At 39.8% G+C, this 13581-nt stretch overlaps 1 protein-coding gene across 12 annotated transcripts in view; it reads right to left on the bottom strand.

The window, feature by feature from the left end:
• MRPL1 (mitochondrial ribosomal protein L1) overlaps positions 1-13581 on the bottom strand; it is a 107273-nt gene that overhangs the window by 63483 nt on the left and 30209 nt on the right. For 6 of the 12 annotated variants that reach the window (XR_010841031.1, XR_010841032.1, XM_067035892.1 and 3 more), the window contains exon 1: positions 6541-6777. Coding sequence is in view for 7 of the 12 variants with exons in the window: in XM_067035892.1 (XP_066891993.1) it covers positions 6541-6580 (40 nt within the window). In the remaining 5 variants the exon portion in view is untranslated. Of the gene's footprint in view, positions 1-6505; positions 6794-8633; positions 8700-13581 lie in introns of those variants that run through there. The other 6 variants (XR_010841033.1, XM_067035889.1, XM_067035887.1 and 3 more) reach the window with 4 other exon arrangements.

Raw genomic sequence — 13581 nt, 5'->3', positions numbered from 1 at the left:
TCATTTGGTATTATTTAAATTCAAAAACATGCATAAGTAATCAATATTATATTTACGAGTGTGTGTGTGTGTATGTGTGTGTGTGTGTGTATGTGTGTGTGTGTGTGTGTGTATGTGTGTTAAAACTATACAGAAGGGGACTCCCCTGGTGGTGCAGTGGTTAAGAATCCTCCTGCCAACACAGGGACATGGGTTCAAGCCCTGGTCTGGGAAGATCCCACATGCTGTGGAGCAACTAAGCCCGTGCACCACAACTACTGAGCCCACGCACCACAAATACTGAAGCCCATGCACCTAGAGCCCATGCTCCACAACAAGAAAAGCCACCACAATGAGAAGCCTGCACACTGCAACAAAGAGAAGCCCCCGCTCACCACAACTAGAGAAAGCCTGCACGCAGCAACGAAGACCCAATGCAGCCAAGAAAAAAAAAAAAAAACTATACAGAAAAACAATGGAGTGATAAAATAGAAATTCAGGAAAAGTGCCTTACCTCTGGGAAAGAAGCAGATCAAATAAGACAAAGGCACTTGGGCCTTTGAAGGTATTGACAATGTTCTTTTTTTTTTTTTAAGCTTACTAGTAAGTATCCAGAATTTTAAGTTATTATTCTTTATATGTTATAAATATCTTTTATATGTAGAAATACTAGGAAAATGTTTTTATTTAAGGATTACAAAAGAATATACAAAAGTAAAGTCTTCCTCAACCCCTAAAACCCAGCTTCCCTCCCACGTTAGTAATTTCTTATGCATCTCTCTAGAAATATTATTTCCCTACTCTTTTATTAAATGGTAGCACACTCTACTCACTGTTCTACGCATTTATTTTTCATGTAAAGGTATCAGAGCCCATTTTCACATATATATTAGATATAGATATACACACATTATTTATACGAGATGTGTATATATAATCTCATGTATACCTTTCATAAAGGTACATTTATACATATATATTACAGCAATAATTTCGTATCAGTTCATAAAGACTTAATCTCTTCAGAGCTGCAAAAGTACTACACTGTGTGGCTGTATCATAATCAGTGACCAGCCATTAGTTCATTTATAATATTTTGCTATTATAAACAGTGCTGCAGTGAATGACCTAGTACAAACATCATTTTGCACACATACAAGTATATTCATAGGATAAATTCAAGAAGGGAATTTGCTGGGTCAAAGGATATGAACGTTTGTAATTTTGATAAATACTGCTCTCTACAATAACAGTGCCATATACATTTCAACCAGCAATGAAAAGGTTGCCTGTTTCCAAACACTCATGCCAACATAGTATGTTACCAAACGTTGATATTCGTCAACCTAGTAGATAAAAGATGGTATGCAGAGTTGTTTTAATTTGCATTTCCTTATGAATTAGGCTGAATGTTTTCATGTTTGGTCATCTACATTTTCTTTTCTGTTTAATTGGGCTTAAACTCAATTTTGTTTTCTTTTTTCTTTTTGGCTGTGCCATGTGGTTTGCAGGACGTCAGTTCCCCGAACAGGGACTGAACCTGGGCCATGGCAGTGAAAGCCCAGAATCCTAACCACTAGGCCACCAGGGAACTCTCTAAACTCAACTTTTTAAATTAGTGCTCTACAACTAGGTTTTCATGTAAAATAACTGTTAAAATCTAATATCTTAAAATCCACTCATTATATAAACCAATAGCATGTAAACTGTAAGACTTGTCTACACATCAAATGAATTCATTTCATGAGTTAAGTTTCCAAGTGCAAGGCACTGTGCATGCAGAAGGCAGAAGAGCTACCGAGTCCTCACTGTGGTCTACAAGGCCCTATGTGAGCCGGCCCCTGCCTATCACTCCATACCACTCTTTTACTTGCTCACTATGAACCTTCTTTCAAATCCTTAAATCCCTAGAGTCCCTCAGGTTAATTCCTCACTAGGGCCTTTACAGTTGATGTTACATTTGACGGGGATGCACCAGCTCCATATCTTCCCTGGCCTACTCCTTATCATCAGCTCAAACGTCATCAAAGCCACATGCCTAACAACTCAATTTCATCTCTAATTCTAATCTTCCAAAACAAAGTTGAAGTACAAGAAAACCACCCAAACTGTGAATTCTGTGAACATATGGGTCTGACATTTGGGGCAGTATAGGAAACCTGTTTATTACTGTGGCACAAAAGCCACAAGGGGCTTTAATGGCTAGGAAAAAGAAGAGAAATAGACGAATGAGATCCAGTTCCTGACCTCCTGAGTCTCAAATTTAGTGGGCTATGTTGGTATGCAACAGTCTAAGAGGAGATTCTCCACATTTTTAAAGAAGCCAGCTATCCTGAAAAATCACATATGGTAAATGAAGGAAGAAGAGCAATTATCCACTCAAGATTTGGAAAACACTTCCAAAAAATAATTCTAGTTGTACTAAACAAGAACCCCACAACCTTGGCAGGAGCCTCAAAATAATAATTCTCTTGAATACATCAACTGCAACCTGCTATAAAATACTCAACCACTACTTTCTGAATCCCCAGTCATGACAACCAGAAACTAAAATTTTCAACAGAAATCAAACTGCTACAGACTACGAAAAAATAAACAAAAATACCACTACTTAAATAGCACTGCTAGGCCATGATCTCTGTATTTTCAATCCTTCTGTAGTCAATTTATCTATGTGTAGTATTTTATTATATTCCTTTAATATATTTCTTCTCCTCTCACTCTTAGCAAATAACCTCACTCCCTACTTCAGAGAAAACAGAAGCCCTCAGAACTTCCTCCACTACTTAGGAACATAACTGAATCTGCACTCATTCTCAAAAGTTATCCTCACCCCTACACCATGGCAATGAGATGGAAATAACTCCATCTCCTTTGCTAGCTGATTCTCTTAAACATGATACTGAAAGGTTAGAGTTCCCCAGGGCTTCTCAACCTAACTCTATAATCCTCACTTTCCCCAGGAGATCTTATCCACCTAGTCTTTGCCTTCCCACCATAAGCACTGTAGTCCAGGCCACCATCACCTACTACATGGAATACTGCAACAGACTCCAAACTATTCTACTACTCTTGGCCCTTTCCATTTCTTTTCCACCTAGTAGTAAGAGGGATGATTTAAAAATGAAATCTCGTCATATCCTTACAACACTTGGATGGCTTCACCTTGCTCTCTGAATAAAGTAAATTCTTAAAAAGGTCCTCCATGAGCTGCTTCTAACCTATTTAGCGAGCTTCATCTAACACCATTCTCTCTCATGCTTGCCACACTTCAAACACACTGGCCTCCTTTCAGTTTCTTGAACACACCGCGGCTTTTACAACCTTCAGATTTTCAAATATAATCTTCCCTCCATCTGTGACATTCTCCCCTACTACTTCCCACTCCCCCTTCCAATAGCTAATTCGTAACTATCTACTGATCTTTCAGGGACTCTGCTTACGCTACTCCTTCAGAAAAGACTTCCCTGAAGACTCAGAATAGATTAAGGTCTCTCATATACACTCTTATAACAATCTGTACTTTTCCTTCACAGCACTCAGGACAACCGTAATTAAAAAAATAATTATACAATGAATGTCCGCTCTTCAACAGATGATAAGTACCATGGCCAAGGAGTGTATATAATTTGTTCACTATTCTGTTCCTAACACAAAACACAGTGTTTGGCAAATGAAGACATGATAAACATCTGTTGAATGAAAGAAGGAAATGTCAACCAATGAGAGCAAAAACTGGATTCAAATTACTTTAATATTCATTACAACACATGGGAGAGGGGTGGCATTTTGTTGACGATCCATGTATTCATTCACTCATTTATTTATTAGACAACAATTATGCCAACAAAACATGTGCTAGCACTGCTTTAAGTATTTAGTGAACAAAACAAATAAAATCCCTGTCCTCATAGAGCTTACATCTTACTGGTGACAGACAATACTAACAAACATAAAATGGTACTGGCAAGGGGAAACCCACTGGGTTAAAGGAATTGAGAGTCAAGGGGAAAGTGGGTTGCAGTTTTAAATAGGAAGGTTAAGGTAGGCCCTTTTAAAAAGGTGACATTTGGGGCTTCCCTGGTGGCACAGTGGTTGAGAATCCGCCTGCTGATGCAGGGGAGACAGGTTCGTGCCCCCGTCCGGGAAGATCCCACATGCCGCGGAGCGGCTGGGCCCGCGAGCCATGGCCACTGAGCCTGCGCGTCCGGAGCCTGTGCTCCGCAATGGGAGAGGCCACAACAGTGAGAGGCCCACGTACCCAAAAAAAAAAAAAAAAAAAAAAAAAAGTGACATTTGAGCAAAGGCTTGAAAGAAATGAGAAGGTCGGTCATGCAAATATCTAGAGAAAGTGTTCCAGGCCCACTCCACTTGGGAGAAAAAGTCCTCCCAACAAAGGAATGTTCTTGGTGTGTTTAAGGAACAAAGAAGCCAATGTGCTACAGCACAGTGAGTGAGAAGGAGGGCAACTGGAGAAGAACTCAGAGTGGTAAGCTGGGTGAATGGAGGTAGGCACAAAATGATATAGAAGACCCTAGGCCAGTGCTGTCCAATGGAATTATAATGTAAGCCACATGCATAACTTTAAATTTTCTAATAGCCACAATAAAAAAAAGGTGAAACAGAAATCAGGGAAATTAATTAATAATAAAAATTAACATATTTTACTACAGTTAATACCCCAAAATATTATCATTCCAACATGTTATCAATATAAAAAAATTATTGAGATATTTTACCTTTTCTGGTACTAAGTCCTCAAAATCTAATGTGTATTTAATACACTCAGGTTGGATTAGCCACATTTGAAGTGCTCAATTGTGTATAACAAAATGGACAGCACAGCTGTAGGCCATTCTAAGGACTTTAGATTTAGAAAAATGGGGAGGTTTTGCAGAGTTTTAAGCATAGGAGTAACACGATTTGATTTAAGCTCTTAAAGGACCAATCTGACTACCTGTTGAGAGTACACTGTAGAGAAATCTAGATGAGGGATGGTAGTGGCTTGGAAGGTAGTTGCAGTGAAGTAGTGAGAAGTCAGATTCTGGATTTATTTTGAGGGTAAAGCAGAAAGGATGTGTCAACCAATAAATGTGAAGTGTGTGAAAAATAGGGGGAGTCAAGGATATTCTGAGGTTCTGGTCTGAGCAATTGAAAGGATGCAGTAATCATCAAATGAGACGGGGAAGACTCCAGGTGATGACAATGAGTGATTTTAGACAAGTGTTAGGTGCTGATTAGATATACAAGTGGAGATCTAGAATAGAGAGATGAGTTTAAGAATCTAAAAGTTCAGGAGAGAGGTCCTGATTGTAGATAATTTTGAGAACCATTAAGATACAGACAATAGTCAAAGCCACAAAACTTGGATGAGATCACTAAAAGAGTGAATTTAGATACAAAAGACATGAGGATGAAGGATGCAATCCTTGCTCCTGAGACATTCCAAGGTAAGAGATTGGGAAGAAGAGGAGGAACCAGCAAAGTAATGTGAGAAGTGACAAGTGAGATAAAAAGAAAATTAAGAGAGTGACACATCCTGAGAGCCATGAGAAATGTGGCAAGGAGAGAATGATAACCTTTGATTCTCCTTTTGGTTCCTTTAGTTTGTCTATCATAATGTTATTTCTGTCACATATGAAGATAGTGCCATTAATCTCTTTTCAGTAAGGATATACTTTTTGGTTTGCTCACTTAGTAGTTATCAGGGTCTGTTGTGATCTCTTGTCATCCCTATCTTTGAAGCAACAACTATCCCAAATAGGGAATGCTGGTCTTTACACTGAGCTTTCCTGTTACGAAGCTCAAAGAGAAGACTATGATGCTGTTAAAAAAAAATCAATTAATCACTGGTCTAGGAGTTAAGCTTCAGTCTTCCTCTGCCACTAAGCAGTTGTATGAACTTGGCGACATACTTAACAGAATCAGTTTCTTCCTCTGTAAAATGCGGGTGTTCCTGGCTGCTGCCTCCACCCAAAAATCCACCATAATTAAATAACAATACGTATCACTGTACTTCAAAAACACAAAACAAAAAAATGTTAAGTATTGTACCCAAAAAGGGTTGTCATCCTAGCGAACAAATTAGACCTTATTAACTGCTGCGAAGAGTTGCTAGCAAGAAGTACCACGGAATTAGCCTCCAAATGATAAATGTTAATCCAAACTGAACAACATCTGGAAGTTTAAGAATTGGAATCTAAGTTTACGGATCTCTTCACGTATCAAACTCCTTTCTCCCTGCAGCCCACATCCCCAGCATCGGAGACAAAACCAAGTTTCTGCCTCGGTCCCTACGGGTGGCTGGAATTGTGTCAATGTACACCCTAGGGTGGACAGCTCCAGAAAGGAGTGAAACCTCTGATAAGGTCGTTTTTAAGTAGCAACGACCCTCTAGAGAACTTAAGAGTCCAGAAAGAGTAGAGGCTTATCGAGCCTCCAGTGCACAGCCGCACTGGAGAGTCCGGCTTGCACTGTGCAGCCACAGAAGACCCGGCGCCAGAGCTATTTTCCCCGCAAGCTTTACCTCTACCGAGGTAGAGCTTTTACCCCTCGCTTTACCTCTACCGAGGCATCTTACAGCTGCCGCCATCTTGACCATTCCGGATTGTGTTGACGAAATTGGTCCCACGCTTCAACTTGGAAAGGATTTACAAAGGGTTCCTATCCGGAAACGGCGGAGGGGGAAGGGATTCGAAGGAGCAAGAGGAAAGGAGCTGGGACCAAAGTAAGCCTTCGAGCCGGCGCGGGAGGGCGCCCCGCGCGGGTGCCCCGTGGCTGTGTTCCCGTTAGTCCTGCGTGCTGTGTAGGGCCCAGTGCTTCCTGGTTCCGGTTCGACAGTTCAACCATCTTCAGGGAAACCTGCCCTTCCTGGAAAGTACGGTCCTGTTGGCGATGCTCCAACTATTTTATTCCTTTTTATTTTTTTCTTTTTAATTCTGCAAGTGTACTCAGAACGATCATTTTATTAATAAATTGTGAGAGTACCCAGTAGAGCATGACAAACAGTAAATCTGAATAATCTCAGCAGCTTCCACCGCCACGTTTCCAGCCTCGTAAAGACTTTAAAAAATTAACCAGGCTGTCCACTACCATCCAAGGGGCGTGTCCCACTCACTAACAAACTTTTCTGAACTCATCGCAAGATCAGCGTGGTTTTTTCAGTTAATCTGAACATTAAGCAGTTCCACATTTTCCCGCTGCTGACAAACTGTGCCATTAGGATCAACTGAATAATAAAACTTGACAAATTTATATAACACTTCTAGTTTTAAAATGGCAGATCTAAGACCTATGCACAGGTTATTCTGACCGGGGGGGAATCAGTATCCTTTCCATTACGTCACAACTGTCAGTGTAGTTTATCTAAAACAAATCTGATCACGAATTATATCACTTCCCAGTTTAATATAAAACCCTTCCGTGACTACCTCGAGCTAGCTTCTGGCCTCCGCCTACCTCGCTAGCCTCAACCCTCTAGCCGCCGCCCACCCCCATTCAACCCCATTCACACACACGGTTTCTCACCTCCAGGCCTTTGTTCACTCTGTACCCTCTGGAACGTCCTGTACCGTATCACCTCAGTAACTTTTTTTAAAAAAGTTTTTAATTTAAGACTTCAACTCAGGGTTTATTCACTGATGAAGCCTACCTCTTCCCTTCCCAGGCTGATATATGGCCACCTCTTCCCAGTTTTGTACTAGGCTTACACCTGTTTTTGTTTATCTCTTTGTTTTATACAATTTTATTGAGTTATAATCACATACCATACAATTCACCGGTCTAAATTGTACAATTCAATGGGTTTTAGTATATTTATAGAGTTGTGTGACCATCACCACAATGTTATCTGTTTTTCTCAACTAATCATCTGAGCTCTTGGGGACAGAAATCATGTCTTACTCATTTCTGTAAACTCAGCACATACTACCTGCCTGGCACATAGGAGGCTCTCAACAAATATTTGTTGAATAAGTGAATGTTATATGCACACATGAATTATTGACTCGATTAGAATGGCAAGCTTGCAAATGTGCTTCTATGAAGCTGTCCATAGGACTGGATCAAAGTAGGATTTTCACAAATGCTTTATTTTGTATTTGTATACTCATCTACATGAAGTATAAGATTTCTAATTTATTTGCCTGCCTTGCCAACACCTACGCAGTTACTTCAAAAGTTCCACACCCATTTATGGCTGTTATACAAAAAAAATTAGAAAAAACTGAATCTACCTTTATAACTTTCTTTCCTGTCTCCCTCCTTACCCTTCCTCCCTTCCTTTCACAAATACATGAGTGCCTGCCATGTGTCAAGCAGTGTGCTTGGCTATGCACAGATATGGTGAATAAAAGAGCCGTTGCTCTCATGATACTTAAAAATGAATTTCATGTAGGGTAAATGCCAGAATTAGAGCAAGTTCACTTAATTTATCTCAGACAAAAACCAAACATCCAGATTAGAGATTCTGGTTCTTAGACTCTACATCCCTTCCTTTTTGTAGTTGGGATCAGTTGGCCCCCATGTGTGTGCTTCTTTATGTCTCCTGTAATAATAAGAGAATTTAAACATCCGATATTAGGATTTAGAGTAACATTTAATGTGCTTGTAATAGTAGCTTTATTGAAGCAATTTCCTGTAGAGGTGCAACTTACCTGATTGTCCACTTTGGGCACTAGAACTTGATAGCATTAGTCAGGTGGGGTCCAGAGTCCAGTTATCTATATATAATAATATATAAAGAGGTTATTTAGCTTGAGACTTGTAAAACCCACAAAAATGCACACACTGAGATGGGAACTCTAAGCCTCTAAGCCACAATGAGGTTCTCATTAAAGAGAAGCAATAGAGCGTGTTAGTTAAAACGGTGGTGCTCTGGAGCAAAACTTCCCAGGTTTGAATCCCAGTATTATCACTTACTAGTTGTGTGACTTGGGGCAAGTTACTATACCTTTCTGGGCCTCAGTTTCCTCACCTGTGAGATAATTTACTGAGGTACTTACTACCATACCTGGCACAGAGTAAACACTCATTAAATGTTAAATATTGTCATTACTAAGGAACCAGGGAGAGCTCTTAACCAGAGAGGTAAAATGAATACGCTGTTCTAGTAACCTTTCTTCCAATATCTGCTTAATTCTTAATATGATACATGCTATTCTTGTTCCTATATGTGCTAGGATGTCACCTTCTTTATATGAGGACTCATTAGTATTTTCAGAAAGTCTTTAGGCTGTGCTTATGTACTTCCTCAAAGTTCACTTTAAAGCAACTTTTCCCAATTGATTTCTAGGAAGGTTTTTACTCTCCAGGAGTCTTGGCATCATGCCAGCTGCCTGCCTGGCTAATTTCCTTGGGAAAAGTTTCTCAATATTTGCCCAACCTTGTAGTTCTCTTGATTTGTGTTCTCTGCCTTCCTCAACTATCTTCCAATTGAGCTGGAAACTCCTTTGCAAGAAGAGTCTCTTCCCATTTGTAGTTCAAGTTGAAAATGAGTACTCTGATAGGACAAAAAAAGGAACTCTGTGACATTTCCTACTTAATTAGTGTGCAACAGAATCACCCAGAAGGCTTGTTAAAACTCAAATTGCTGTGCTCTACCCCCCAGAGTTTCTGATCCAGTAGGCCTGGGTCAGGGCTCATTAATTTACATTTATAATGGGTTCCTGGGTGATGCTTATGTACTAGTCTAGAGACCACACTTTAAAATCCACTTCCTATGTAATATCATGAAACATTTACATCCATACCTATCATTAACTTGGGGAGGAGTCGTTTTATTTAACAATTTTATACTTGATATAATATAAGCAATAAAAGCATGAATTTCCCCATGTGATATGTCTCTAGGACCAGACTCTACACACTCTTATCTTCTCCTTTATACAGAAACTGCTATTCCACATCTGGATTTCAGCTCCAAAACTGTCCAGCTGTCAGCTGGGAGAATTTTCAGTGTCTGCCTAGCTACCCATCTGGATTTTAAGTGTTACCAACTCCTAGGTTCCCTTCCCTCCTTGTGCTTACTTTATACTCAGATTATTTTTTAATAAAGAAATCACTATCTAGAATAATAATTTCTTAGAAGATTGAAAGTTTGGTGAAGAATTGAAACTCATTTTGTCTTGTCCTTTCCATATATGGGAGTTTCTCTGTCCAACAACCCCTAGGAGATTGTTTTAATTCCAGATTGAATTAGGAGGTTTAGAACTGTCCAGTGGAATGCTGGTAAATGTTTGACAACCAGCCTTCCAGTACAGAAGACACAAATTTATAGTATTTTCCAATCTCCATGGTATATTCCCAAAATAGATGATTTCAAGCTGTCATACATCAAATCAACCAACTCACAAAATTCTGACAATCTAGCACTTGGTTCTCACACGACTACAGCACTACTGGAAGTTTCTTAGTAAAAGCCTTTGGTTACTTTTAGAAGGCCTACACTAAACCAATTCATCCTAGAGCCACACTTCTCAAACTTTAATGTAAATACAAATCATCTGAGAATCTTATTAATATGTAGATTCTAATTTAGTAGGTCTGAGGTAGAGCCTGAGATTCTGATTTCTTGTTAGAAATCTGTTGGCTCCTAAGTGATATTGAGGCTGCTAGTCCAAGGACCACACTTTGAGTAGCAATGTCCTAGAACACATCCTGGAGCAAAATTCATATTTCCATCGTTAGTCCCAAACCAGAACCTTCTGAATAGGTCTCTTCCTAATACAGAGTATAAACTTAAGTGGATTCCCAAATTTCTAGGTATAAACTCCATGACCTCCATCACTCAGTGGAGATACTAGAAATATCACTGACTTCCTGCCCCGTCTACATCTGCTGCTGTTGGAAACTTTCCTCTCCCATATAAATAAAATTCCACAAGCCCCAGCTGTTTGGATCAGTGGAAACCATCTGACTCAAGGAAAATCTGTTCATACTGTAGCCAGTAATCTGGCTTGAAAAGAGAAGCTGGGCCAGTCGTCCTTCTCACAGAACTGGAATTGAGAAAATGAAGGGCTGAAACACTTAGGTGGGAGAACTCAAGCTATAAGGTCATGGCATAGATTCAAGGCTAGAGAAGCCTTGAAAGGCAAGCTGGGGTTATTAGCAAGCAGAAATGATGCCTGAGTAGAGTCACATGAAGCCAGTCAGTTTCAAGAATAGAATGGAGTGAGGATACCTTGAAAAGCAAAAATATCATGAAGAAGAAAGAGAGCTACCCGCCTCTGAGAGGAAGATAGCAAATGCTGCCTCAGTTCCTATTTCTGTCAAGCCTGCAGTATCACTGTTCCTCTCCCTGTCTTCTTGTGAGATCTATATCTACCATATATATCCCTACAACAACTCCTGTTTTCTTGAGCTCTCACCAGTGAATGTCTTTATTTTCTAAACCAACAGACAAAGACCTAATTAAAATCATGGGACTCTAGTTATTCTAGTGAAGATGCATGAATTGGCAGCTCTCTGCCAGAATTAGTAGCAAAGACTTAATCATGGAATCTCAGAGTTTGAAAAGTTAGATGTATAAACCCTCTCTATGATACTCAAATTTCTGGTTACAGATGAAGGAACAGAGGCACTGAGAAGTTCAGTAACTTGCCCAATTAGTGCATAGTTGAGTTGGGATTTGAATCCAGGATGCCTGACTCCAGAGTCTATGTTTGCAACCACCAGTATACATGTATCACACACCTATTTCTTGCTGGACGTTGTGCTAAGCATGTAGTAGCTTGCTTAATTAAAGATAAAGAAACTGAGGCTCCAAAAAGTTATTGAGTTGCCCAAGGCCACACAAGTATTGTTCAAGCCTAACAACCCAGTCAGTGCATTTGACCATCAACCCCTCCTCCTACTTCACTGCCACCCTGAAACTCTTGTGTTTATACGTACATACACCTATGACTCAATATTTTTCATGCCAATGTTTTACATTAGAAAATGGCCAGGTAATATCAGAGTGTGTGGAAGAAAGTAAATAACATGTAAGCACCTATACATTATTTTTTTTCTTCAAAGCCAAGGGTGGAAATCACAAGCACCAACAAAACACTAATTGGAGTTAGTTTTTTTTTTATCTCTAATGCACACAGAGGTAAAACTTGTTTGAAATATTTATCTAAAACATGGCAATGCATTTTTTTAAATGTTATAAATCTGAGAAAAGTAACAATAGCAACAAAGCAATTCTCAGGAAGAGGTTTTATTTTTATAGAAGAGTGGGCAAACTCATGAGAGGAAGCAGTGAGGATTAAAAGGATGTGACTCTCTCCTCCCTTCTGTGCTGTGTGGCTTTATTGTTTTGTTGACTTAGAAGTGAACTTGACATTTTGTTGTTGCACTCCTTTCAGGTCCTTTCTTTTAAATTAGGTCAGACAGAGGCTGAGTTCCTTTCCAAGGTCTAACCTTAGGGACTAATAAGGGGTTAATAATCTTATTATTAAGATTAAGTAATTATTTCTTAGTTATTTTTATCTGAAAAATATTGAATCAAATACTCCAGTATTCACCCATGTACAGCAGCATCTCATCTTGGTGTAAATTATCTTATTCGGTCTAACAGTTTTTCTGTTGTTGCTACTGGGTTAGCCTTTTTCTTCCTCCCATGGTTATCAGGGGAAAGAGGTAGAACAGTGGTGGTGCTGGAGGGAATAGGGGATGGGATGGGAAGAAAAGAGGCTCAGAGTGGAGCGGGCTTTAATAATTAAGAAGCCAGAGGTTCAGTTCAGGTTTTCATGGCATGGCCAACCCCAGCAAGCTGTGTCCCCACCCAGTGCCTCAGTTTTTCCATCTGAAAATAGGAATGACAACATTTTTGTGGCACTTGATTCTCCACTGCAGTTCCTCAGCTACAGTGACACCTTGTGAATGTATGCTAAATAACTAAGGGTTAATTTTTAATGGGTAAATGATAGATGCTTTTCTGGCTCCTCTGGGACAGATGACAGAGCTCTAACCCAAGCAAAAAACAAAAACAAAAACAACAGGTCAAAGGGAAATGCGGGGACCCAAGGGGAGGGAGTAATTAGCATTCCTGACCCATCAGGGAAAATAGATTGTACTTAGAAAAATAAATAGATTTCTCCAAAAATCAAAGGAAAATAATAATGGTTGGGCATAGAGATAAGAATGGAAATTTTTTACTAAATAAAATTTCTTTTCAACTGTAATAATTTAGGTTTGAAAATATGTACTGGTAATTGTTTATCTTTCATTAGTTTGAACCATTATAACTGGCAGGAAACATGTGATTCTTCAAGAAGATACAAGAATGCATCGCTCTCCTGAACCCTCTCCAGGGGAGGGCTACAGAAGATTAGGGAGAGTAAGGCACCCTGGTGCTCAAGGCTCCACTATAGGAAGAGGCCCAACCCCTTCCATGGCTGACAGTGAGGGTGGGGATTTTTGCACGGTTACCACAATTCACCATTTACACAGAACGGATTCAGGAAGTAGTGGCTATGTTACGGGAGGGTTCCACTTAACCCAAGTGGTGTGCACCCTAAGATCCAGACACGTGTTGGACGGTCAAAGGACCTGCAGTGTGTTTTGCATGTCTCTGAGGAGCAGTTCATCCCAAGGGAGGTGAGAGCATTTGAAGGGCAC

The sequence above is a fragment of the Kogia breviceps genome, chromosome 6 (assembly GCF_026419965.1).
Source record: "Kogia breviceps isolate mKogBre1 chromosome 6, mKogBre1 haplotype 1, whole genome shotgun sequence".
NCBI lineage: Eukaryota > Metazoa > Chordata > Mammalia > Artiodactyla > Physeteridae > Kogia > Kogia breviceps.
The sequence above is the reverse complement of the archived record's forward strand: the minus strand, read 5'-3'. Positions and strand labels throughout refer to the sequence as shown.